This window comes from Rhinatrema bivittatum, chromosome 8, assembly GCF_901001135.1.
Source record: "Rhinatrema bivittatum chromosome 8, aRhiBiv1.1, whole genome shotgun sequence".
NCBI lineage: Eukaryota > Metazoa > Chordata > Amphibia > Gymnophiona > Rhinatrematidae > Rhinatrema > Rhinatrema bivittatum.
This window is the reverse complement of record NC_042622.1, coordinates 237,395,598-237,421,018: the sequence shown is the minus strand read 5'-3', so window position 1 is coordinate 237,421,018 and position 25,421 is coordinate 237,395,598. Positions and strand designations below refer to the sequence as shown.

Sequence of the window (25,421 nt, the reverse complement as noted above, 5' to 3'; positions counted from 1 at the left end):
CTCCAACAGAAAAGCGCTAGGCAGGCTCCGAGGAGCGGAGAGCGTGAGACAGGAACTTATGGAGGAGTGCAGCAGAGACTGTCCTGAAGGGCGGAACAGCGTAGAAAGAGAGGCTCTGGTGTGATGATGTAGGCTGTCCCATGGAGCGGGGAAGCCTGAGTTGAATCTTCGAAGGAGTGACGTAAGCAACCATGAGGAGCGGGGCTGCGTACAATGGAATCTCTGGTAGAGAAACAGAGGCACTACCCCGAGGAGCGGGGAGGTGCAGAGTAGAGTTACTGGTGTAGAATGTAGGCACTGCCCCGAGGAGCAAGGAAGTGCAGGCACGGTCACAGGTATAGAACATAGGCACTGCCCTGAGGAGCGGGCAAGTGCAGGTACAGTTACAGGTGTAGAACGTAGGCACTGCACCGAGGAATGGGGAAGCACAGGTACAATCACTGGTGTAGAACGTAGGCACTGCCCCGAGGAGCGGGGAAGCACAGGTACAGTCACTGGTGTAGAACGCAGGCACTGCCCCGAGGAGCGGGGAAGCACAGGTACAGTCACTGGTGTAGATCGTAGGCAGTGCCCCGAGGAACGGGGAAGCACAGGTACAGTCACTGGTGTAGAACGTAGGCACTGCCCCTAGGAGCGGGGAAGCACAGGTACAGTCACTGGTGTAGAACGTAGGCACTGCCCCTAGGAGCGGGGAAGCACAGGTACAGTCACTGGTGTAGATCGTAGGCAGTGCCCCGAGGAACGGGGAAGCACAGGTACAGTCACTGGTGTAGAACGTAGGCACTGCCCCGAGGAGCGGGGAAGCACAGGTACAGTCACTGGTGTAGATCGTAGGCAGTGCCCCTAGGAGCGGGGAAGCACAGGTACAGTCACTGGTGTAGATCGTAGGCAGTGCCCCGAGGAACGGGGAAGCACAGGTACAGTCACTGGTGTAGAACGTAGGCACTGCCCCGAGGAGCGGGGAAGCACAGGTACAGTCACTGGTGTAGAACATAGGCACTGCCCCGAGGAGCGAGGAAGCACAGGTACAGTCACTGGTGTAGATCGTAGGCAGTGCCCCGAGGAACGGGGAAGCACAGGTACAGTCACTGGTGTAGAACGTAGGCACTGCCCCGAGGAGCGGGGAAGCGCAGGTACAGTCACTGGTGTAGAACGTAGGCACTGCCCCGAGGAGCAGGGAAGCGCAGGTACAGTCACTGGTGTAGAACGTAGGCACTGCCCCGAGGAGCGGGGAAGCGCAGGTACAGTCACTGGTGTAGAACGTAGGCACTGCCCCGAGGAGCGAGGAAGCGCAGGTACAGTCACTGGTGTAGAACGTAGGCACTGCCTCGAGGAGCGGGGAAGCACAGGTACAGTCACTGGTATAGAACGTAGGCACTGCCCTGAGGAGCGGGGAAGCACAGGTAGAGTCACTGGTGTAGATCGTAGGCAGTGCCCTGAGGAACGGGGAAGCACAGGTACAGTCACTGGTGTACAACATAGGCACTGCCCTGAGGAGCGAGGAAGCACAGGTACAGTCACTGGTGTAGAACGTAGGCACTGCCCATGAGTAGCGAGGAAGCACAGGTACAGTCACTGGCGTAGAACGTAGGCACTGCCCCGAGGAGCGAGGAAGCACAGGTACAGTCACTGGCGTAGAACGTAGGCACTGCCCCGAGGAGCGAGGAAGCACAGGTACAGTCACTGGCGTAGAACGTAGGCACTGCCCCGAGGAGCGAGGAAGCACAGGTGCAGTCACTGGTGTAGAACGTAGGCACTGCCCCGAGGAGCGAGGAAGCACAGGTGCAGTCACTGGTGTAGAACGTAGGCACTGCCCCGAGGAGCGAGGAAGCACAGGTACAGTCACTGGTGTAGAACGTAGGTACTGCCCCGAGGAGCGGGGAAGCACAGGTACAGTCACTGGTGTAGAACGTAGGCACTGCCCCGAGGAGCGGGGAAGCACAGGTACAGTCACTGGTGTAGAACGTAGGCATTGCCCCGAGGAGCGGGGAATCACAGGTACAGTCACTGGTGTAGAACGTAGGCACTGCCCCGAGGAGCGGGGAATCACAGGTACAGTCACTGGTGTAGAACGTAGGCATTGCCCCGAGGAGCGGGGAATCACAGGTACAGTCACTGGTGTAGAACATAGGCACTGCCCCGAGGAGCGGGGAAGCACAGGTACAGTCACTGGTGTAGAACGTAGGCATTGCCCCGAGGAGCGGGGAATCACAGGTACAGTCACTGGTGTAGAACGTAGGCACTGCCCCGAGGAGCGGGGAAGCACAGGTACAGTCACTGGTGTAGAACGTAGGCACTGCCCCGAGGAGCGAGGAAGCGCATGTACAGTCACTGGTGTAGATCGTAGGCAGTGCCCCGAGGAGCGGGGAAGCACAGGTATAGTCACTGGTGTAGAACGTAGGCACTGCCCCGAGGAGCGGGGAAGCACAGGTACAGTCACTGGTGTAGATCGTAGGCAGTGCCCCGAGGAACGGGGAAGCACAGGTACAGTCACTGGTGTAGATCATAGGCAGTGCCCTGAGGAGTGGGGAAGCGCAGAGTTGAGTCTCCAAAGCAGTAAGCCAGTTCGAGGGACAACCCCGAGGAGCGGGGAAGCTGGCAGGCAGGATCTCTGGAAGGCGCAGGGCTAACCCAAGGAGCGGGGTAAGCCTGGAGACGAGGTCTCCAACTTGAGCGCAAGCAGGCCCCCGAGGAGCGGGTACCCGAGCCAGAGTCATAGGAAGATCCGATACAGGAACCACGGGTCCGAGGAGACAGGAGCAAGCACCAGTAGCGAAGGAACTCGTTGCCAAGTCAGCTAGCAAAGGGCGAGGGAGGTGCTTATGAATCCCAACCTTGTGATGTCATCAGTCAGAGACGCCCCTGAGGTTCCCGCCATTGGGCCTTCAAAGGGAGACCCAGTGGTGCTTGCGCGCGTGTGCCTAGGAAGGCCCAGAGTCGGCGTGGGTGGCAACGGTGTCCCTGCCGCCACAAGGAGCCTTGGGAACCTGGATGTATGCGGCAGCAGCGGCTAGCCACAGCTGCGAGTTCACCCAGAGAGAAGAGCAAGGCAACACATGATGTGAGTTGAATCGCTCGTAGCCGTCTGCGACTGACAGTCATAACACCTTTCCTCTGATTCCACACTTTTCTGTTACTTTCTCTAGCTGTACCAGCTAGATACCTCCTTTTCTCTCCTCTTCATACTAGATAGGATTCTGCAGTGTATAAACACTTTAATGGTGTCACTTCTTCCCCTCTTTTTCTCCTCACAAGCTGGGTACTGGATGGGTTATCCTCTCCTCAACTAACAGTTCTGCTATAGTGGCCCTGTTTCTTGTTCTCGTTCTCAACCGAGTAGAAAGACATTTGTTCCATTATCAAAAATGGGAAAGAAAGGGTGGAAACACTTACTTTTAAATGAAATAACAAAATGAAGATTCCTCTTCTCAAAAATGGTAATGCAGTTAGAAAGTCTCTCTCTAAACTCCAAAAATCCTTATCTCATTGAACCGGGCCTAAGGTTTCTCCAGAAAGGAGAACCGAAAACAATTACTTCTCTCGCTTAGACTTTTAACACAAAAATTGACAACTCCTTTAGGGGTCTCTGTCTTATTTAATCGCAGTAAACAACCATTATTGCAGCCTCACCTGGGCTTGCTAGGGGAAAATTGGTCTGTTCCTTTCTCCTTCTCTAATTGCAAATCCTTTCTACAAGAACACAACTTTGTAGAGATCCCAGTGGAACCCCACATTGTTTATTATTGTTATTTATATAGTGCATATCAGATGTTTGCAGCACTTTACAGACACAGATAATAGACAATCCTTGTTCCTTGGAGCTTATAAGACAGGCTGACAAAACATACGGACAAAAAAACCAAATAAGAGGCTTAGAGTTAAAACAGGGAAACCATGATTGGGAAGAAGTAACCTAGGGATTAAGTGAGGTAGGGACAACTTGAATTGAGCAACGTTGCAAGGAATAAGGCCTCTTAAGAGGCTATAAAAGGGCTTGTGTGATGGGTGGGGATATTTGAGCCCGAGAACCACTATAGTAACTGGGGAGAGCTGCATGTGATCAGGACTACATCTATGCCATATTTACACAGTCAGCTAAATTGGAAGAAGACTAAAAGTCCATTGAGGCCATTGTCTAACAACCCTGATATCTCTGGATAATATCCTTGGATATGTTTAATACAGAATGTGCTTTAGATCATTCGGAACTTATTTGTAGAGAGTGAGGGAATTAACCCCTTTGTTGTGGCTGCAGGGATTGAATACATTGGTTCAGATAATCTTTGTCCATCATAGTTCTGTGCTCCCTCTGCCTTCCTCATCTTTCACTGCATTTCTTTTTCATGGTTCTTAGGTCTGGAGTTTATCTGAAAAGGGTATACTGTTGGATTCATTGGATGGAATGGGCATGTCGGTGACGCTATTGGCACTGCATGGGGGTACTTTGGTGTCCGCATCCAGGAACGCATATTATCTCAAGCTCTGGAACCTTGATTATGATCTGATGCACAAAGCGCAGGCCCCATTTCAGGATCGCACCGGGTGCACAGCTCTTTCGCATGGCGGGAAGTTGGTGTACTTCCCCAAGACCGGAGACAAGCACAAAATCGTTGTCTGGGACTCTCTGCAAGGTGAAGTAACAGTTTTTATTATGACAGGACAGAAGAGGTGGGCAGGAAATCATGATCCAAAGCTCTGGACAAAACATTCATCAAAAGAAGCTGAAATAGCAGTAGTCATCAGCAGGTGCATGCGCATTTTGAATTTCCATTGCTCCAGGATAATTTTTAAAAGCATCAGCTCTCTGATTGCCTTGAAAGATGTGGTAGTTGAAGGTTTACAGAACAGAACACGAAACTGTGACACTCATGAATTGAAAAGAGCATAAAATCCAAAAGGAACCTTGGGCATGCTGAGACTCCAAATAGCTGCAGTACAGACAGACAGAGAAGGAAAGGCACACTAGGGAATAAAACCATTAGTCAAACACACTTTCTAGTTAGCTAAAAGGTTCAGCGGTTCCCTAAATCATTCATTGCACACAAAAAAAAATTCACTGGTCCTTGTTACCTGTCACTGTCTGGTCACTTCCCACAGGGCAGTCAGTTTCAGAAATGATGCTCTTCCCAATGAAAAATTGTAAAAAGCTACTGGATACATTCAGATGGAAGGCTGTTAATCCAATGACCTGTATGGCTGCTCAGAAGCCCAGATGCCCACCCTTTGCAATTAAAATGTCTACTATTAAGGGGAAGGGGTGAAATTTTGGAGGGAGGGATTGCTTAAGCTTTTCCCATGCAATTCCTTCGCACCCTAGGGAGCAGCCATGCTTGGGAGAGAATAACAAACAGCTTCCCATTCTTAGTTGATGTAAATCAATTTGGGACTGCACAGCTAACACAAACCAGTCAGATTCACTGGCTCTAATATCTTTTGTGACTGGGTTCAAAATCTGTCTGCTCCCAAGGCGGCAGAGTTACTGGGGGGAGCATCTTAAAAGAATTTAAGACCGTGTGACACTGGTTAACTATGCACCTTTACGCAGGCTGCTTTTGACATGTTACAGAATACCCGGTAGGGAGGATTCTCTTTTAACAACACTATGAACCAATGCATAAATCTGCCTCCCACTTGCAGGGAAATCTGTGGATGTCCTCGACACGTCAGCTGAAGTGTGTTGTTTAGAGGTAGCCGAACAGAAGCAGCTGCTGTTTAGTGGCCTGGCATCTGGCACGGTGCTGGTCTTTCCCTTGGAATCCCGGCAAGACGTGATGTGCATCCCTCCCCCAGAGGCTCGGAAGGCTATTCACTGCATTGCAGTGAGCAAGCGAGAGGAGAGGCTTGCTGTGGCCTATGACAATGTGGTCCTGGTGTACGATATCACTTCTGAAGGTTCATCTTCGGGTATTGAGGGACCATTTCACACATTTAGACCCGGCGGCCCTGCTTCCATTTCAAGCCTGATGGTCCTCAACGATTCCAGGGTGATGTATGGAATGGAAAATGGGGATCTGTTTCTTTATGAATGTCACACTGCAAAGGTTGTTCCCTTGGAAGCACATGGGAGCAAGGTCACCTGCTTAGAAGCTAGCAACAGGGAGCTCTGTGCCCTGAGTGGCTGTGGAGATTCTATCCAACGCCTTTGGAACCTGGAGCTCTGCCAGTGGGAACATGAAATGTGCTACCAGGTGGGTGTAGTCTGCAGCACTTGCTGTATGCCAAGAAGTGAAATTCTTGAAACATGTCTTGAACTATACAGGAGTATGCTTAATGCAAACTAGCACACACAGAAGAAGTCATCAAAGGCAAGGGCAAAGCCCCTCTCTCAAGAGTGGGCTCCCAGGGATGGGTTACTGGTTCCATCATCATGGCATCTGTGGACTTGTGCTCAGGCCTGGGTTTCTCACTAGGTGAATCAGGCAGTCGTTTAGGGGTGCCGAACTGAAAGGGGCACCTCCTCCTCTGTCCCAGCGGCACTTTCTCACAAACACTGCTCAGCTTGAGCAGCAGTGCCCCCCATCATACTGGCCCCTTAAAGGCACTGTAAACTAGAACTGCTGCTGGCCCACCCTTGCACCTCAAAGGATGCCAGTCTGACAGGATGCTGCCGTTCAGGATGAGCAATGCTTGTGAGAAAGAAGAGGAGATATTCCTTTGAACACAGTGCATGTTCAGAGTAAGACCCTGCGCCCCTATTCCTGCATTCTTGGAACACGATCACCCCTTCCCTAATTCTTTGCCGAGGGGTGCTTCTTAAACCCAGCCCTGCCTGAGCCTTCAGTTTCCTGCAAATCAAGCAGAGGCAATGATGGAACATCAGGTCTATCTCCGATAACCTGGAATTCCATGCAAAAAGGTTCTTAGTGGAGCACAGGGAGTGGCCTATGATGTGCATCCGAGGACCAAGTCACCTTGCACACATTGAATGAAACAACTCAGCGTGATCCACAGTAGAATGTTACCAACAAATCCCCCAGATTTTCTTAATTTTCCTCTCGAAGTCACAGTGGGGACGATGCGTTTTCTGCTCTCTAGGCCCCAGTGCCTTCGGCCTGTCATCCATGTTTTGAAGGGTTCAAGTGTCTAGAATAGAAGGTTCGGAAAATTCTACTTGAGAACACAAGAACTTTTCTGAACAATTCCCCTGTGACAAGCCTAGAACTTCAGCGGGTTCTGACATATTAGTTGCATTAGGGTTTGGGACCCAGTTGGCCTCTTTTGGATAGCCCTGATCTAACCCTCTCTTTCCATCATTCTTGGCAGGGCTTCTTTTTCCAGGGCATTTTGTGTGCTTCCTTTTCACAAGACGACCAGTATGTCTACACCGGATCACAAGACCGAGCCATTAAAGTCTGGGACGTCTCGAACGGTTAGTAAGGTTGTGCGAATGAATAACAGCGAAACTAAAGGCGCTGAAGTAAAAATGCTGTTAACGCAGCAGTGCTTTAAAATAGCTATCTGTTTCATTGTTGGCTCTATTGCTACCTCTTTTTTGTCCTTATAGCTTTGCACTTTTGTGGAATTAGAGGTGGTATGTTTTTTTTAATGAAATCTAATATGCTTTGCAGTAATATTATTTTGGAAACTTACATCCAGTCAGTGGAGGAATACACTAGTGGTTAGAGCAGTGGCTAAGACCCCAGCCAAGACAAGGTTCAAATCCTGCTTCTCCCACTGATGTTGGGCAAGTCATTGTACTCTCCATTGCCTCAGGGTGTCATTTACTAAGCAGCATTAGACATGGTAAATGTCTAGCAGCAGTGATAATGCATGGTATTTTCCCCCCCAGTAATGCTAAAATGGCAATAAGCTACAATGCATGTAAAGCAGCTCATTACAAGCTAATTTTATGTAAGTAAAAGAATAGAGCTTACCTGAAAAACTGCAAGCCCCATTATTTTCATGAAAATTAGCTACAGATCAGAAGGCCCTGATTATCCTGGGACAGTGAATTATAGGGGCCGATAAGCCTGGATTAACCCCTCCCCCACCAAGTTTCTCAAAGATCTCAGGGGACTTACAAGACTCCATCCCACCCTTTGAGGGAACTAAAGTTCAAAAAATAAACTTTATCCCCCTGAAACAGCAGTGAAGGTCTTGCCCCCAAGTCTCCATACCCTCTCCCTTTTCTCATGAAACCTCCTCCCCCAGAAGCTGGCCCCTGCCCCCCAAACCAGCACACTCTCCTGATCCCCTGGACTTGGCAAACTTGCCCTGGTATTCTAGTGAGGGCCTGGAGCTTCCCCTAAGCTCTGGACCTGGCAGTGGCCATTTTTCAAAATGGTGCTGGCCAACTGATGTCTTGCCTTTGCTCCTATCTCAGAGGTGGGCAAACTTTTTTGTGCTGGGGCCACATTACAAGTTATCAGCCACAATAGGGACTGGGATGGGGGAGTCACCTTGGAGCTTTTCAGCATGATAATCAAACCCCCAGCACTTAACTGTAGGCATTTCAGTATCCAACAGACTTAAGCACCACCATTTTTAGCACTTGAGGAGGCCCTGCAATTATGAATCCCAGCCTCTACCAAAATCAGCAAAACCTTCAACCCAACAGAGATACACTTTAAGGGCAAGAGGTGCAAGGCATTTTCCTGGCTAGCAGAATACCTCACTTCAGTCACAAATGCAGAATGCAGATAGACCCTCACCAAATAATAACTACAACTGGAAACCACTACAAGCCAGACTTATATGCAGTGCAACAATACAAAAACAGAAACATCACCATTCCTCAAAATAAATTCAAGAAATATAATCATTGATCATAACAGTAAACTAGACTAACAAAAATAATGTCAAAACAGATGAAGAATAGAACATCTAATAATTAAGAAGAATAAGGATAAATCAATTAAATATTTCAAAACAGCAGTACAATCAAACACCCAGTAATTAAAACTAATAAGGTTAAAAAAAAAATCCCCCTCTCTATAACTGGAAACTTTTGATTTCCAATCACCCTTAGATTGTAGTGGATTAGTGGAGAGAGATGGTATCACACAAACTTCCTCCTCTCTCTCATATACTGTGTACACACATTCATTCACAAACTCTTTACCTTCTCTTCTTCTCACTCCCTTCTTCCACTTCCTCCCTCCCCCTTCCCCTGTTTTTTCCATCTCACTCACCTTTTAGTTATTCAACTCATCTCCACTCACCCTCTTCCCTTTCACTCAACTCCACTCACCACCTCTCCTTACTTCTTAGTCACTCAAACCGCCCTTCCCTCTCAGTCTCCCAACCCCCTCACCCACTCCCTTCATTGTTACGCACCCTCTTGCTGTTGTTTGGACATTGAGGCGTGGGTCCTTGGTCGCTGCAAGAAATGGCACCTCGCACAGGGCGGGGCCCTGCGGGGACTTGCAGCGATAGGCTAGATCCTGAGCAGAGATAGACACAGAGAAGTTAGTTTTTATTATACTGCAACACAGATGGTAACCCGAGGAACGGGTAATGATCCCAGCCAGCAGAGGAGATGTCTGATGGCAATGTTCCGTCTGAAGGCTGCAGAGTGGAAAAGGCATCCCCACAATCTCACCAGGTCCCGAGAGGGAGATGGGTCCGGTAGTGCTCCACAAAGCAGGGAAGGCCGAGAACCCAGGCCTAGATGGAAAGGCCAGTGAGAGTAGATCCGGTATTGGTCCGCGGTGCGAGGTAGGCTGAGGATCTATGAAGAGAGAGATGAGACAATTCAGAGACAGAACTGGAGTGGTAGTACTCACTCTGATGCTGGCAGTTGTAGTAGAAGAGAACCCCCGAGGAGCGGAGGTCCGGGATCAAATAAGGCCCCTGAGGAGCAGGTACCTTAGGCGTCCTTGTAGGTGGTAGGCAACCCCAGAGAGTAGATAGGAGCGAGGCAAGGACCCCGAGGAGCGGGTACCTTAGGTGTCCTTGTTGATGGCAGATAACCCCGGAGGGTGTAGAGGAGCGAGGCAAGGCTCCCGTGGAGCAGGTACCTAAGTCATTCTGGAGCAAGACTACACAGAGCGGAAGCGTCTGGTAACGTAGAGAGATCAGCATGGAGGATTCCTTGCTAACTCATATTAGGAATCGTGAACGGAGTTTAAATACCAGAGCTCGTGACGTCATGCTGTGGGGATGCTCCCGAGGTTCCCGCCATGACGCACATAAAGGATGGGGCTGCGCACGCATGCCCTAGGTAACTCCGGGAGAGAGATGGCGAACGCAATCGCCCATGCTGGACCGGGGATGCCGGAGGGGTCGGCGTGGAGAAGCAGAGGCAGCCATCTTCCCAAAAGGAACTGAATCAGGCAGGAAAAAGGTGAGCAATAGAGGGTGCAGCCGTCTGCAACCAACGGGCGCAACACCCCTTTCCTCCCCTCTCTGTCACTCTCCCTCCCACTCAGTCCCTTTCCTCTGTCACTCACTCTCCCACTCAGTCCCTTTCCTCTGTCACTCACTCTCTCACTTCCACATGCCTTCCCTGTGTCACTCACTCCCTCTTTCCCATTCAGTCCCTCCCTGCTTCCCATTTATTTATTTATTTATTTATAGATTTTTTTTTAAACCGGAGTACGTAAGTAACATCACCTCGGTTTACATAATCTCAGTCATTTCCTCCCTCCCATTCTCTCCATTCCCTGTCATTCACCATCCTACTGAATCCTCTTCTCTTCCCTCTGTCATTTACCACTTCACTCCCACTCACCCTCTTCCATTCCCTCTCACCTCCTCCCTTCCCTCCTTCCCCTCTGAGTCACTCTCATCTCTTTCTCTCCCTCTTCCTCCAATCACTCTCACCACTGTTTCCATTCCCATAATGATACCCCTTCTTTTTTAGTTACAACTGCAATATGACTCACCTTTCCTCCCTAGGACAACGTCGTAGTCTTCTATTTGCTGGCTGGTCACCAGTGGGCTCATTGCTGCATAGGGTTTCTCCTCGCTGGCGGGGGGGAGGGGGGTGAACCCCACCAGTGTGCTGCCATGCGGGTCCTCATCTTGCCAGCAGGGAGTGGGAACTCTACCAGCGCTCCACCACATGGCACCATCATGTGGGACCTCTTCTCACTGACAGGAGGTGGGAACCTTGCCAGTGCATTTTTAAATGGCAGTATTGTGCAGAGGGAACACATCGTCTCCAGGCCATTATGCCTGGCAGGATCCCAAAGGGTAGATAGATTCCATGCTGCATACCCCAAGGATAACCAGTGGATTTCTAGAACTCCATCTTAAAAATGCTTTATTGACTTTTCCTCCAGGAACTTGTCCAAACCTTTTTTAAATACAGCTACACTAACAGCATTCACCAAATCCTCTGGCAATGAATTCCAGATCTTAAATATGACTTGAACAAAAAAAATATTCTCTTATTAGCTTTAAATGTACAACTAATGGGCCGATACAGTACAGTGCACTCCAGCGGAGCACACTGTTAACCCGCATTTGGACGCGCGTTTTCGACGCGCTAGCATTACCACTTATTCAGTAAGGGGGTCGAAAACGTACGTCCAACCCCCCCGAACCTAATAGCACCCGCAACATGCAAATGCAGCTTGATGGGCCTATTTGTCATTCCCGCGCGATACAGAAAGCAAAATGTGCAGCCAAGCCGCACATTTTACTTTTTTGCTGGCGGCCGGTTTCCGAACCCGTGGCTGTCAGCGGGTTTGAGAACCGACGCTGGCAAAATTGAGCGTCGGCTGTGAAACCCGCTGACAGCCGCCGCTCCTGTAAAAAAAGAGCGTCCCTAGCGCTTTTTTTTACCGTGGGCCCTAATTTAAATAAATTAATTTACTGAATCGCGCGCACAGGAGAGTGGCCTGTGCACGCGCCGGGATAGCACTCGCTCGCCCGCTCTCCTGCGATTTTTACTGTATCGGCCTGTTAGTAACTTCATTGTGTGTCCCCCTAGTCTTTGTACTTTTTGAAAGAGTAAACAACCGATTCATGTTTACTCAGTCCACTCCGCTCATTATTTTATATAACTCTATCATATCTCCCCACAGGAGTCTTCTCTAAGCTGAAGAATACTAACCTCTTTAGCCTTTCCTCACAGGAGAATCATTCCATTCCCTTTATCATTTTGGTTATCTCTATACCTTTTCTAATTCTGCTATATCTTTTTTGAAATGTGGTGACCAGAAGTGCACACAATAGTCAAGATGAGGCTGTACCATGGAGCAATACAGAGGCATTAGGATATTCTCTGTTTTATTCTCCATTCCTTTCCTAATAATTCCTAGCATTCTATTTGCTTTCTTGGCTGCTGCTGCACAGTGAGCAGAAGATTTTAACGAATTATCAATTACGACAGCTAGATCCTTTCTCTGAATGGTGATGCCTATTGTGGAACTTTGCATTGTGTAGCTATAATTTGGGTTACGTTTCCCTAAGTGCATTACTTTGCATTTGTTCACATTAAATTCCATTTACATGCCTAATCTTCACTTGCAATTTCTCACAATTCTCCTCTGATTTAACAATTTTGAATAATTTTGTGTCATTGGCAAATATGATCACCTCACTAGTTCCCATTTCCAGGTTTTTTTAAATAAATATGTTAAAAAGCAGGGGGTCCCAGAACAGATCCCTGGGGCACTCCACTATTCACCTTTCTCCACTGAGAGCATTTACCATTTAGCCCTACTCTCTGTTTTCTTTTAATCAGTTGCTAATCCACAAAAGGACACTGCCCCCATCCCATAGCTTTTTAATTTCCTAAGAAGTCTCTCATGAGGGACTTTGTCAAATGCCTTCTGGAAATCTAGATACACTATATTAACTGCTCACCTTTATCCACGTTTATTTACGCCCTCAAAAAATTGTAGCAAATTGGTGAGGCAAGTCTTCCCTTGGCTAAATCCATGTTGGCTTTGACCCTCTAATGAGGTGCAAGCCTTGTGGCATACTGATACCCTGGACTGAAGCTGCAACTGTCTTGGGCTTGGATGCAGACTAATCCTGGGGACAACATAAGAACATGCTGGGTCAGACCAAGGCTCCATCAAGCCCAGCATCCTGTTTCCAACAGAGGCCAAACCAGGCCATAAGAACCTGGCAAGTACCCAAAAACTAAGTCTATTCCATATTACTGTTGCAATTAATAGCAGTGGCTATTTTCTAAGTCAACTTAATTAATAGCAGGTAATGGACTTCTCCTCCAAAAACGTGTCCAATCCTTTTCTAAACACAGCTACACTAACTGCACTAACCACATCCTCTGGCAACAAATTCCAGAGTTTAATTGTGCGTTAAGTGAAAAAGAACTTTCTCCGATTAGTTTTGAATGTGCCACATGCTAACTTCATGGAGTGCCCCCTAGTCTTTCTATTATCCAAAAGAGTAAATAACCGATTCACATCTACCCATTCTAGACCTCTCATGATTTTAAGCATCTCTATCATATCCCCTCTGAGCTGTTTTTTCTCCAAGCTGAAAAGTCTTAACCTCTTTAGTCTTTCCTCATAGGGGAGCTGTTCCATTCCCCTTATCATTTTGGTCGCCCTTCTCTGTACCTTCTCCATCACAACTATATCTTTTTTGAGATGTGGTGACCAGAATTATACACAGTATTCAAGGGGCGGTCTCACCATGGATCGATACAGAGGCATTATGACATTTTCCATTTTATTCACCATTCCCTTTTTAATAATTCCCAACATTCTGTTTGCTTTTTTGACTGCCACAGCACACTGAACCGACTATTTCAATGTGTTATCCACTATGATGCCTAGATCTCTTTCTTGGGTGGTAGCACCTAATACGGAACCTAACATTATGTAACTATAGCATGGGTTATTTTTCCCTATATGCATCACCTTGCACTTATCCACATTAAATTTCATCTGCCATTTGGATGCCCAATTTTCCAGTCTCACAAGGTCTTCCTGCAATTTATCACAATCTGCTTGTGATTTAACTACTCTGAACAATTTTATATCATCTGCAAATTTGATTACTTCACTCGTCGTATTTCTTTCCAGATCATTTATAAATATATTGAAAAGTAAGGGTCCCAATACAGATCCCTGAGGCACTCCACTGCCCACTCCCTTCCACTGAGAAAATTGTCCATTTAATCCTACTCTCTGTTTCCTGTCTTTTAGCCAGTTTGCAATCCACGAAAGGACATCGCCACCTATCCCATGACTTTTTACTTTTCCTAGAAGCCTCTCATGAGGAACTTTGTCAAACGCCTTCTGAAAATCCAAGAACACTATATCTGCCGGTTCACCTTTATCCACGTGTTTATTAACTCCTTCAAAAAAAAGAAGTCAATAAAATCAAAGCCTTGCAGCAGGGCCTTATGTGGGTCCCGCCTTACCTGCATCCCAGGTTCTGACTTAATGTGCCTAGGCCTCCCCCTTTCAGTAGGCTGGGGCAGGTGTCCTTGTATCATCACTGATGACCTCTTCTTCCCCAAGGCTTCAGGAGATCTCACTTCTGAACCCCGCTTCTTCCAACTGGGTTCACTGTAACATTTCCATTAGTTCGGTTTCCCAACTAGATATTCAGGCTCTCCGGACTCAAACTGTCTCTCAATGCCCAAAAGAAAAAGTCCATGAAGCAGAGGCATTCTTTTAGTTACTTTTATTATTAAGCTTCACTGGCACCATCTCAGTTCTGGCGCATCTCAGCTTTATTGCCCCAGCAGAATTATAATTCTTCCATAATAAATCACAGTCAAACTTCTTAAGTTCAAGCAAAGAGGTTGTTATTCCTGCCCAAAGAGACTATAAGGCATGGACTGATCAGGCTTTCTTCACAAACAGCAACCTTAAGTCTCCTGGTCTTGCTCCTAGCTACTTTCTCCAGTCTAGGCCCTACTGGGAAACTTTATCTAGTGCAGCATGTTTATTTGCTCCTCGGAGACAAAACAGTTTCTCTGTGCATCTCGCAAATGCAACTTTTTAATTAAACCCCCCCCCCCAAACTAATCCTATACATTTCATTGTTGCAGTTTATAAACTGAGGCGAGGCTTACTTTTAGGCACCTCACAAAGTCTCTGTTCTGCTTGGTGGCTTGCGGCCTCCTGCCAGCCGCCACACTCACCCCTACATTCCCCAACGCCGGGGAGGAGTGCCGAAAACAGCCTTCCTCCTTCTTGCGCGGCTGCTGCTGCAATCTCCCCAGCCCCGATGCACTGCTCCCCTAGGCACGCGTACGCGCCCGATCCTGCCCTTCTTAAGGGGCCAGTGGTCGAAAACGGCGGCCCGGCACCCATCGATGACATCACCACCGCAGGACTACTTCAGGCCGGCTCTAGCTTCCAGCCCTGCCTTGGAAATGGGTCGACTCCTTTGGAAGTAGCGGATTGCCTGCATTCCTGGTTCCTGAACCCTGATCCTCGCTTCCTGGCTCCTTCTGCTGTACGTGTTCCTGAGTTCCTGTTCCCAGTTCCAAGGCCGTTTGGTTGGTTTCCTGAGTTCTGGTCTTCCTGGTCATTCTCTCCTTCGTCTGACTCCTGCGTCCCGTCTTACGTCTGAGGTCCTCGTTCTCCTCCTCCTCCTCTTCCCTTTGGATTGTTCTTCTGGCTTTGACTCTGGACTGGATTCTGACCTTGCTTCTCGCCATCTGCCTCGACCACTGCTTGGACTCCGACCTTATGCTTTGCCGCCTGCCTCTGACCACAGCCTGTATACCTACATTGCTTAATCATCTCTTGACCCCTGGCTGCTCCTCCGCTGACCCTTCAACATGCTGGCCGCAATGTTCCCGACTGCCTGGACTTCCACCACCACAGAGGCCCCCACCTAAGACCAGCCGGCCCCGAAACCCAGGGGCTCAACCTAAGGGGAATGGGGGCTGGTATTGGTGAAGCTCCAGTAGGGCCTCTGCTTACACCAACTCCGCCTGAAGATGGTGGGGACCTGCGGGGCTCCTCCCCACAGGTAGCGCCAACTCCCCCTCGGTCCAAGGGTCCACCAGCACAACAGTCTCTGATCGCTTATATAAGTCCTTTATCTATTGCTGCAATTACATGCATCCTTTTTATTTCTGTGCACATCACAAATGTAGCTTTTTAATTTAGACACAAGACATAACTACTGTACACAACTGTTGTTTATAGACTGAAGAGAGGCTTACTCCTGGCTTACTCCACAGAGTCTCTATTTCTTTATAAGAGCACTTTGCACGCTGCTGCCATTACACGCATTCTCTTTACTTTTTTTGACTATATTAGAGTTTCCTGATGCATCAACGAAACCTGGGCAGGGCTTAGCGCAATAAAAAAAAAATCCCAGGCTCCAAAACAGGTTACAGCTTTGCTAGGTTCTGTCTTGATCACCACGCGTGTATGGCTTCCCTCATATACTTCTAAAAAACTTTTCATTTCATTTCCAATAAGGAGTTTATAGCAGTGTCCGTCTTAGGCAGCGTGGCAAAAGAAAAATATCACTTAAACTTAAAAGCCACTCTGTGTGTGAAGTCCTGTCTCTGGGTCCTCTCATCTAAGTCTCCTTTCATGGTGAGAAAGGTGCTTTCTTTTATAGGGTTGGTTATGCCCTACTGGTTTCCCCCTCCTCCGTCTCTCCTTCTGCCTTCCATCTGCCAAAAGCCTACAGCTTTATACAGTTAATAGCCATTCCTCATGGGGGTTAGTGACTCCATCCAATGCCAGCTCCTCCCAACTGAAACTTTCCTCAGAGAGCAAGGGCCCCTGGGAAATGTAGTCTTCTAGTGTAGCAATCTTGCTTGTTTTCCCTTTTAGCCTATCCAGATCCTAGCCAGAACTAGCCTTTCACCCATGAGACTAAGCAAACTATTAGTGAACCCTAACATCCATTTAAGCTATGTCTTTTTATATGTTCAGTAATTTTGTTCTTTATGATAGTTTCTCCCATTTTGCCTAGCACAGACATCAGACTCGTTGGTCTGTTCCTGGATACCCATGGATTTCTTTCTAAAAATTGGCATTACATTGGCAACCCTCCAGTCTTAAGGTACCATAGATGATTTAATGTTAACAAACTACCAATAACAGGTCCACAATTTCATTTTTCGGTTCTTTAAGCATTGTGGGATATATATACCATCTGGTCCAGGTGATTTGCTACTCTTTAGTTTGTCAGTTTCCCCATTACATCTTCCAGGTACACTGAGATTTGTTTTAGTTCCTCTGAATCATCACCTTTGAATATCATTTCTGGCATGGGTATTTCTCTTATATCTTCCTCAGTGAAGACCAAAGCAAAACATTCATTTAGTCTCTCTGTTATGGCCTTCTCATCCTTAAGGGCCCCTTTTAACCCTTCATCTTCTAATGTCCAGCTGACTCTCACAGGCTTTTTACTTCAAATGTATCTGAAAAAGTTTTTATTATGAGCTTCTGCTTAAATGGCAATCTTCTTTTCAAATTCTCTCTTTGCCAGTTCTTATCAATGCTTTGCAACTAACTTGCCAGTGCATATAAGGACTAATTTTCAAAAGTATTTACACGTGTAAAACTAGGATTTCCATGTGTAAATTCACTTTATTTATGCAAGTGAACATTTGAAAATTGCTAAAATATATGCCTTGAATTGTCCATAGGATTTACACATGTAAGTGCCCTTTATGCACATAAATGGCTTTTGAAAATTGCTTCAATAGTATGTTACATTTACACATGTAGCTCCTTTGAAAATTCATCTGATACTGTTTCCTGTTTTCTTCATTTGGATCCCTTTTCCATTTCTTGAAAAACATTCTTTTAGCTATTAGAAAAGCTTCCTTCTGCCATTTCTAATGCGTGGAATACATCTGGTTTGGGCTTCCAAGATGGTAAATTCTTAGGGCCTGATTTTAAAAAGCATTTACACACGTAAAACTGGGTTTTACACTTGTAATTTCACTTTACTCGAGTAAGTGGGCTTTTGAAAATTGCTAAAATATATGCTATTGAATTGTCCATAGGATTTACTTACCTAAGTGTACTTTACTCGAATAAATGGCTTTTGAAAATTGCTACAATAATGTTAAATTTACATGTGTAACTCCTTTGAAAATTACCTCCTTAAAATTTGCAGCTTCTCCTTTCATTTTTTCCCAACCATATTAATTTTATCATAGTCACTCTTTTGAATGTTAAATGCTGTTGCAATAGATTTCTTTAGTGTCCTCCCTCCAGTTATTAAGTAAAATTTGATCATGTTGTGATCACTATTGCCAAGTGGATCTAACACTATTATCTCTCATACCAAATCCTGTGTTCCTTCTTGTTAATTTTTGTGCCAGCTGCTTCATGAAGCATCGTTTATTTCATCTAGGAATTTTACCTCTTTACCTTTTAATTAACTTTTGTCTCCTTAGCAAGTCTTTTCTCAAATTCTCCCTTGGCATATTACATCTAATTTTGCAGTGTTTATGTGCCTTTTTATTTTCATTGTTAGATCCTGCTTTCCTTTTTTTTTTTTTTTTTTTTAAATATGCCTTTTTGGCTTTGATGGTCTCTTTCACAGCATCATTTAGCCATGCTGGCAGACACTTGTCCTTCTTTTGACCTTTTTTTAAATTTGTGGAATACATTTGATCTGGGCTTCCAAGATGGTGTTTTTCAACAGTCTCCATGTCTTTTAACCTTGTAACTGCTCCTTTTAGTTTTCTTCTAACTGGATTCTTTGTCTCATCATAGTCTCCGTTTTAAAGTTATATGTTATTTCAGTAATTTTCTTATTTTCCCTTCATCAATTATCTCAAATTTGATTGCATTATGATCAGCATTGCCAAGCAGCTCCAACACCATTATCCCTTGTACAAGATCCTGCATTCCAATGAGAATGGGAGGGCAGGCAAGTGTTGTACCTGATTGCCCGAAGTAATATGGTTCCAGGCCCACTTCAATAGCAGACCTGGTTGTTTGGAGGGGGAGGGAAAGTTTCAGGGGACTGGTTTCCCAGTTCATTAGAATGTGGTGTGGTTTGAATTCAGACTACCGGGGATTTGGGAACTGATTGGTTCCCAGGGGGCTAGGGCCATCAGGAGTGGGTGGAGTCTGAAGGGTTTGGGAGCTGTGCATGGCCGGGCGAGTGTCACTTGCCTGTTGCCGCTGCAGCCTGCTGCTTCCCTCCCGCCCGCCCTTATTTAAGTTGTTGTTATGGTGGGTTTTGGCTTTCCTGTCACAGCTTGGGGGAGAGGGCGGATAGCCCAAGCTGATTGGGGGTTCATCCTGGTGTTTAACGGCTGGCTGACTCGATGGTGGTCATGTCAGGAATTCCTTTGGGAACAACTGGGTGCATTTGTACCAAATTCGGCTCCTTGCTGGTTAGTGGCGGGGATCTACATGCATGACTCTTTGCTGGAAGGTAATGAGGGTCATGGGTATGCTTAATGTCAGTAATGTCAACCAACAGGATCATGGCCTGGAGGTGCTCATCTTGCTGGTTAGTGGCGGATGGTCACTCTCGGTTGGTTGTTTATGGTGGGTGGCTCGGGCTCCTGGTTGTTATATATGTAATAAAGCTGTGGCCTGTTTGATCCCCCTCTGTTGTTTGTGTGTTCATTGCATGAAAAGGGTGGGCGTGGGAGAAGCGGATGTCCTGGATGCCTATATTACTAATCTCTTATTGCTTCTCTGTGAAACTTAACCTTCCTGACATGCCCTAATCAGATATTTACCCAATAAAATATTTGGGGTGCTAATAAACAGAATACCAACAACCAGTAAGAGAAAAATCTTTAGTCTTTTACTATAAATATCTCATAATAGGAGCAGTGCAGCTTACCAGACAATGCAGAGTAAATGCCATCTTAGCTCTTCTGAGCTGTTCCACTCAATAAGCGATGTCACTGCCTCTAAACTTACACACCAAAGGATTAGATTGTTTGTTTGCATAACATTTTCCATCTGGTTGACATTATAATTTTATGTCATATATGCTGAGAATGGATTGTTGTAAGTCTTATGATTTATTATAAATTAAGCCCAGAAAGCAGAAACGAACATAATGCTAACCTTTAATATACATTTTAGCATTTCAGCAACCTTGATAATTCCTACAAGTCTCATCAGTGAAATCTTATTGTGTTGTAATTATCTATTTCTTCATTGCCATCAAACTAGCCTGGCTTCATAGAAAATTCTCTCAAAGCACCCTTACCCAATACTAGGTTAACTGAAATCTCCCATTATTATTATGTCTCCATGTTTAGTAACCTGTCTAATCTGTTAGCATTTCATAATCTGTTTCAAAATCCTGTTCAGGTGGAAGGTAGTAATCCCTCACTGCTATACTCTTCCTCATTATGCAAGAAAGTTCTATCTATACAGTGCAGTTAGTTTCCTGCAGAATCTATATTTTGTTTGATTCTGTATAATCCATCACATATACTGTAACACCTCCACCACTTCTATCTGCTCTGTCATTTTGATATGTTTTGTACTCTGGTATCAGTGAGCCTGATATTTAGAAAAAACTTAGCCAGATAAGTCAGACTTATCTGGCTAAGTGGCGCCACTGAATATCTGGCTACAGTCAGCGGGTGCCACTTAACCAGATAAATAACTTATCCGAATAAGTTTTTAGCCAGATAATTCAGGGGCAGAGAAAGGACGGATCAAGGAGGAGTCGAGTTAGCTAGATAAGTTATTCAGCTTACTCCAATATTCTGGTCAAGCCACAGGCTAACTTATCTAGCTAAATTTAAGATAGCCAAGTATAGTCAATGGTGCTGCTGCACCACTGAATAGCTCAGCTAAGTTAGCTAGATAAATGTATCTGGCTAACTTGCTGAGTTGCACAACAGCTGAATATGGACCCTATTGTGTCCCACTGGATATACAAGTGAATTTGCTGCTTCATTGCTAATGTGCTCAGTCCAGAAAAAAAGCATTGCCATATAATTTATTTTTAGCTCTATAACACATAATATCAAGACATTCATCTAATTTTGTTTTTTTGGGTGTCTTAGGTTCCCTACTTGCTGTACAATATGTGTATGCAACTGTCAGCAGAATTATCTCAACTGCAGAAGGGTTTATTGCAACCACAAGACTGGGTTATGTGATAAAGGAGGCGTTTCAAAGTCCTGAACATGTCAGCCAGCAGTACAACCCACTTCAGAATGTAAAGGCCACATGCTCAGTGAGGTCTCGGAAGAATGAGAATGCCAATGCAAGTACTACGAATCCTGGAAAACAGTGCAGCAACTCAAAGAAGACACAGCAGACCAAAATAAACCAGACCACTAAGCCTTCTCAAATCTGCCTGATTGTCTGACAGCGAAACATCTGAAAAGATCTCCCTAAGCACCCGCCCACTGGCCAATCCATGTACTGAGACCAAAGTCAACTTCTGCAGTAATCCTATCCCTGCTCCCAACCCGCAATGGATGCCAGTACATGGACATGGCTGCATGCTCAGAATGAAAAAAGGACAAAAATGAGTGGTTCAGAAATAATGGCACAAAGGAAATCTCAATAAAATGATCTTGTTTAAAGAGTTGCTTGAAAATTTGTAATTATGACACAGGTTACCTGGTGCTTCATTAAGCAGATAGTTTGGCTGATGACTGATTGGCAGTTAGTGGAGTTATACTGATGAGGCAGGAGGGTTACACTGGTGATTGATTGATGGGTAGGTTGGTTAAGCTGATGATTGGCAGGTATAATGGTTACACTGATTGGTTGACAGGGAGGGTGGTTAAGCTGATGAGTGGTTGCTGGTTGCACTGATGATTGATTGGCAGATATTGTGAATGCAGCTTTTTCCAAGATGCTGCAGAAAGTGATTTGGTAGGAGAATAGGTTTTCTTCTGTATTAGTATTAAACTATCAAATTACTGACATAATCATTCAGCTTCTGGGCTCTTGGAAGGGCTTCATTCGCAGTACCTGCCAGGGCTAGTGTTGTTTTATTCCTCAGTTTACACAGGATCAGAGAATGGGTGGGTTGGAAGGGTAATATCAGTGGTACAATAGTGGACTGAAATGGCACAAGTGGTGTGAGTTTGGTAGACTGGGAGATTGGAAGAAGGGGATGGTAAGTAAGGTAAGATAATGAAAGTATTTAGGTTAGGACAAAATGGCAACAGTGATATCAATTTAAAACAAAACTGAAACATATCTTTGTATAGCTCCATGGTGCGACCACTCCTTGGGTATTATGTACAGTTCTGGTAACCCCTATCTGAAAAAAGACATAGAAAAGGTATAGAGAACAGTGACAAAAATGATAAAAGGGATAGAATAGCTCCCTTTTGGAGAAAGGCTAAACAGATTAGGATTCTTTTGTATGGAGAAGAGACAACTAAGATTTATAAAATCATGAGTGGGATGGAATGGTAAATAGTGTTTAACCCATGGCTGGACGCGCGTCCACAACCTCTTATGCTATAAGGGGATTAGCACGTCCAAAACGCGCGTCCAAACTTCCACAAAACAAATAGCGTTCATCACATGCTAATGCATGTTGATGAGGCTATTAGCTATTCTCCCCAGATCCCCCCCCCAAAAAAAAGTGTGCCCGACCCGTACATTTTTATGCTCAGAAAATTGTACAGGAAAGCAGAAAATACTGATTTCTGTACATCCTCCAACTTAATATTATGGCAATACTAAGTTGGAGGAACCAAAAGGTTAAAAAAAACCAAAAGTGTGCCGGCAGTGAGGTTAGGAAAATAAATGCTCAATTAACAAGCGTTGGTTTTCCTAACCCACTGACAGCCACCTGACAACCACCTCTCCTGGGCACCCGCTGCCAGGGAGGTGCTAGGGGGTGCACATTTGTCCCCAGCACCTCCCTGGCAGCGCAACATCATTTTAATATTCAATCTCGGGCCCAGGAGAGGTGGCAGGCCCGAGATTGAATATTAAAATGATGGGTCGCGCTGCCATGAAAATAGCAACCAGCAGATTTTATATCAATTGTAGGAAATTTTTTTTCACTCAGCACACAATTAAGCTATGGAATCTGTTGCCAGAAGATATAATCAAGGCAATTAACATAGCGGGTTTCAAAAGAGAGATGGACAAGATCCTGAAGGAAAAGTTCACAAATTAGGAAGACTTATGAAAGCCATTGCTTGTCCCTTGGAATAAACCAGATCAACTATTGGGGATCGGCCAAGTACTTGTGACCCAGACTGGCCACTGTTGAAGACAGGATGCTGGGCTTAATGGACCCAGAATGGCACTTATATTCTTATGTTTCCAAAACAAAAAGTACTTGTATGTATTGCATAACAGAAATATTTTTATTTTATACAATTTGTGCACAGAGCTGGTACAAGGGAATTAGACCCCCAGGTGAACTTTATAGCATCGCATCAGTCCAGCCCCGATGTTCTCCACGCCAGCTCACGTACAATTAAAAATTATGCATTTATAATAAGAGATTTTACATGAAAAAGGACATTCAAAGTACAGTTTTACGAGGTAAAAAGATTCAATTAGGTTCTTACCTGCTAACTGTCTTTCCTTGAGTCCTAATAGACTAGTCCAGACAAGTAGGATATGTCCTCTGGCCAGCAGATGGAGACAGAGACAAAAACTCAACGCTGATGTCACTCTTCATAAAAGGGTCTGGTGCTGCCAAAGCTAAAACAACCAAAGGCAATTTTTAGTTTTGGTTTCCAAATCATCATTATAGCCAACACCTTATACCATCACAAACGTTCACTCCCTAATTCCTACTCCAAGCTCACAATTAAGACCGCTGCTTTCAGCATGAACAATGTTCTCTCCACTGGATTTCTAAGTGTAAGGTTCCCTGGAAATGAAGAAAAAAAAGGTTATTACTCAACAAAAATAACTTACATAAGTACATAAGATTTACCTATTGGGTCAGACCAAAGGTCCATCAAGCTCAGTATCCTGTTTCCAACAGTGGCCAAGCCAGATCACAAGAAACTGGCAGAATCCCAAGGGGTAGGTAGATTCCAAGCTGCTTATCCCAAGAATAAGCTGTGTATTTCTGCAACTACACCTTAATAATGGTTTATGGACTTTTCCTCCAGGAACTTGTCCAAACCTTTTCTAAATGCAGCTATACCAATAGCTCTCACCACATCCTCTGACAATGAATTCCAGAGCTTAATTATGCATTGAGTAAAAAAATATTTTCTCTTACTAGTTTTAAATGTATTACCTAGCACCTTCATTGTGTCTCCCCCTAGTCTTTGTTCTCTTTGAAAGAGTAAACAACCAATTAACGTTTACTTGTTCACTCATTATTTTATAGACCACTATCATATCTCCCCTCAGCCATCTCTTCTCCAAGCTGAAGAGTCCTAACTTCTTTAGCCTTTCTTCATAGGGGAATCGTTACAACCCCTTTATCATTTTGGTTGCCCTTCTCTATACCTTTTGTAATTCTCCTGTATCATTTTTGAGATGTCATGACCAGAACTGCACACAATACTCAAGATGAGGTTGCACCATGGAGTGATACAGAGGCATTATGATATTCTCTGTTTTATACTCCATTCCTTTCCTAATAATGCCTAGCATTCTATTTGCTTTCTTGGCTGCTGCTGCACACTGAGCTGAAGATTTCAACGTATTATTAAGGATGATATCTTGGACCCTTTTCCTGAATGGTGACTCTTAATGTGGAACCTTGCATTGTGTAGCTGTAATTTGGGTTACTCTTCCCTAAGTGCATCACTTTGCACTTGTCCATATTAAATTCCATTTTAATGCCCAGTCTCCTCTTGCAATTTCTCATAATCCTCTTATGATTTAACAACTTTGAATAATTTTGTGTCATTGGCAAACTTCATCACCTCACTTGTCGTTCCTATTTCCAGTCATTTATAAATGTGTTAAAAAGCAGTGGTGCTAGAACAGATCCCTGGGCTCTCCACTATTCACCTTTCTCCATTGAGAAAATTTACCATTTATCTCTAATCTCTGTTTTCTATCTTTTAATCAGTTCCTAATCCACAGAAGGACACTGCCCCCTATCCCATGATTTTATAATTTCCTAAGTGCCACTGTCTGGCTGAACTCAAGGAGCACGTCTGCAGAAGTGGCAAAGGGCTACAAGGCAAGACTAGGGCTAATCTTCTGCCTAACCAGCCCCCTCCCCTGCAGGTTAAGCCCTTGGGTTCTGGGGGTCAGTAGGACTTTCCTCCTGGTGAACATCATGGCTGGGAGCTAGATAGAGGCAAAGGCTGGGAGCTGGATATAGGCACAGGCTGGAATCAGGATACAGGCATAGGTTGGGAGCTAGCTACAGGTATTGGCTGGGAACTAGAACCAAGGACGAGAACAAGGCCTGGGAAATAGACAAGGGACTGAACTAGACTGGGCAGGGCAAGGACAGGACTGAAGAAGGAATTGACAATGACAGGACTAGGCAGGCAAGAGGAAACAAATCCCAACAGGGCATGAGACTGGGCAAGGTAATCCTAGGAGGTCCAGATGCTGCAAGGCTGGATAGGTAGGCCCAGAAGGCTATTGAGTAAGGCAGGAGAGCCTAGAAGGCTGCAGAACAAGGCAAGACAGTAGCTTAACTTGACTCCCCAAGCATAG

The 25,421-nt window shown here is 45.5% G+C and overlaps 1 protein-coding gene across 1 annotated transcript in view; it reads left to right on the top strand.

Moving 5' to 3' along the window:
- NWD1 (NACHT and WD repeat domain containing 1) overlaps nt 1–21,370 on the top strand; it is a 122,942-nt gene extending 101,572 nt beyond the window's left edge. Inside the window, exons 16-19 of the mRNA XM_029614195.1 lie at nt 4,355–4,631; nt 5,638–6,188; nt 7,264–7,369; nt 20,858–21,370. Coding sequence (XP_029470055.1) covers nt 4,355–4,631; nt 5,638–6,188; nt 7,264–7,369; nt 20,858–21,165 — 1,242 coding nt within the window. The 3' untranslated portion in view covers nt 21,166–21,370. The remainder of the gene's footprint in view (nt 1–4,354; nt 4,632–5,637; nt 6,189–7,263; nt 7,370–20,857) is intronic.
- Nucleotides 21,371–25,421: the final 4,051 nt, after the last annotated feature.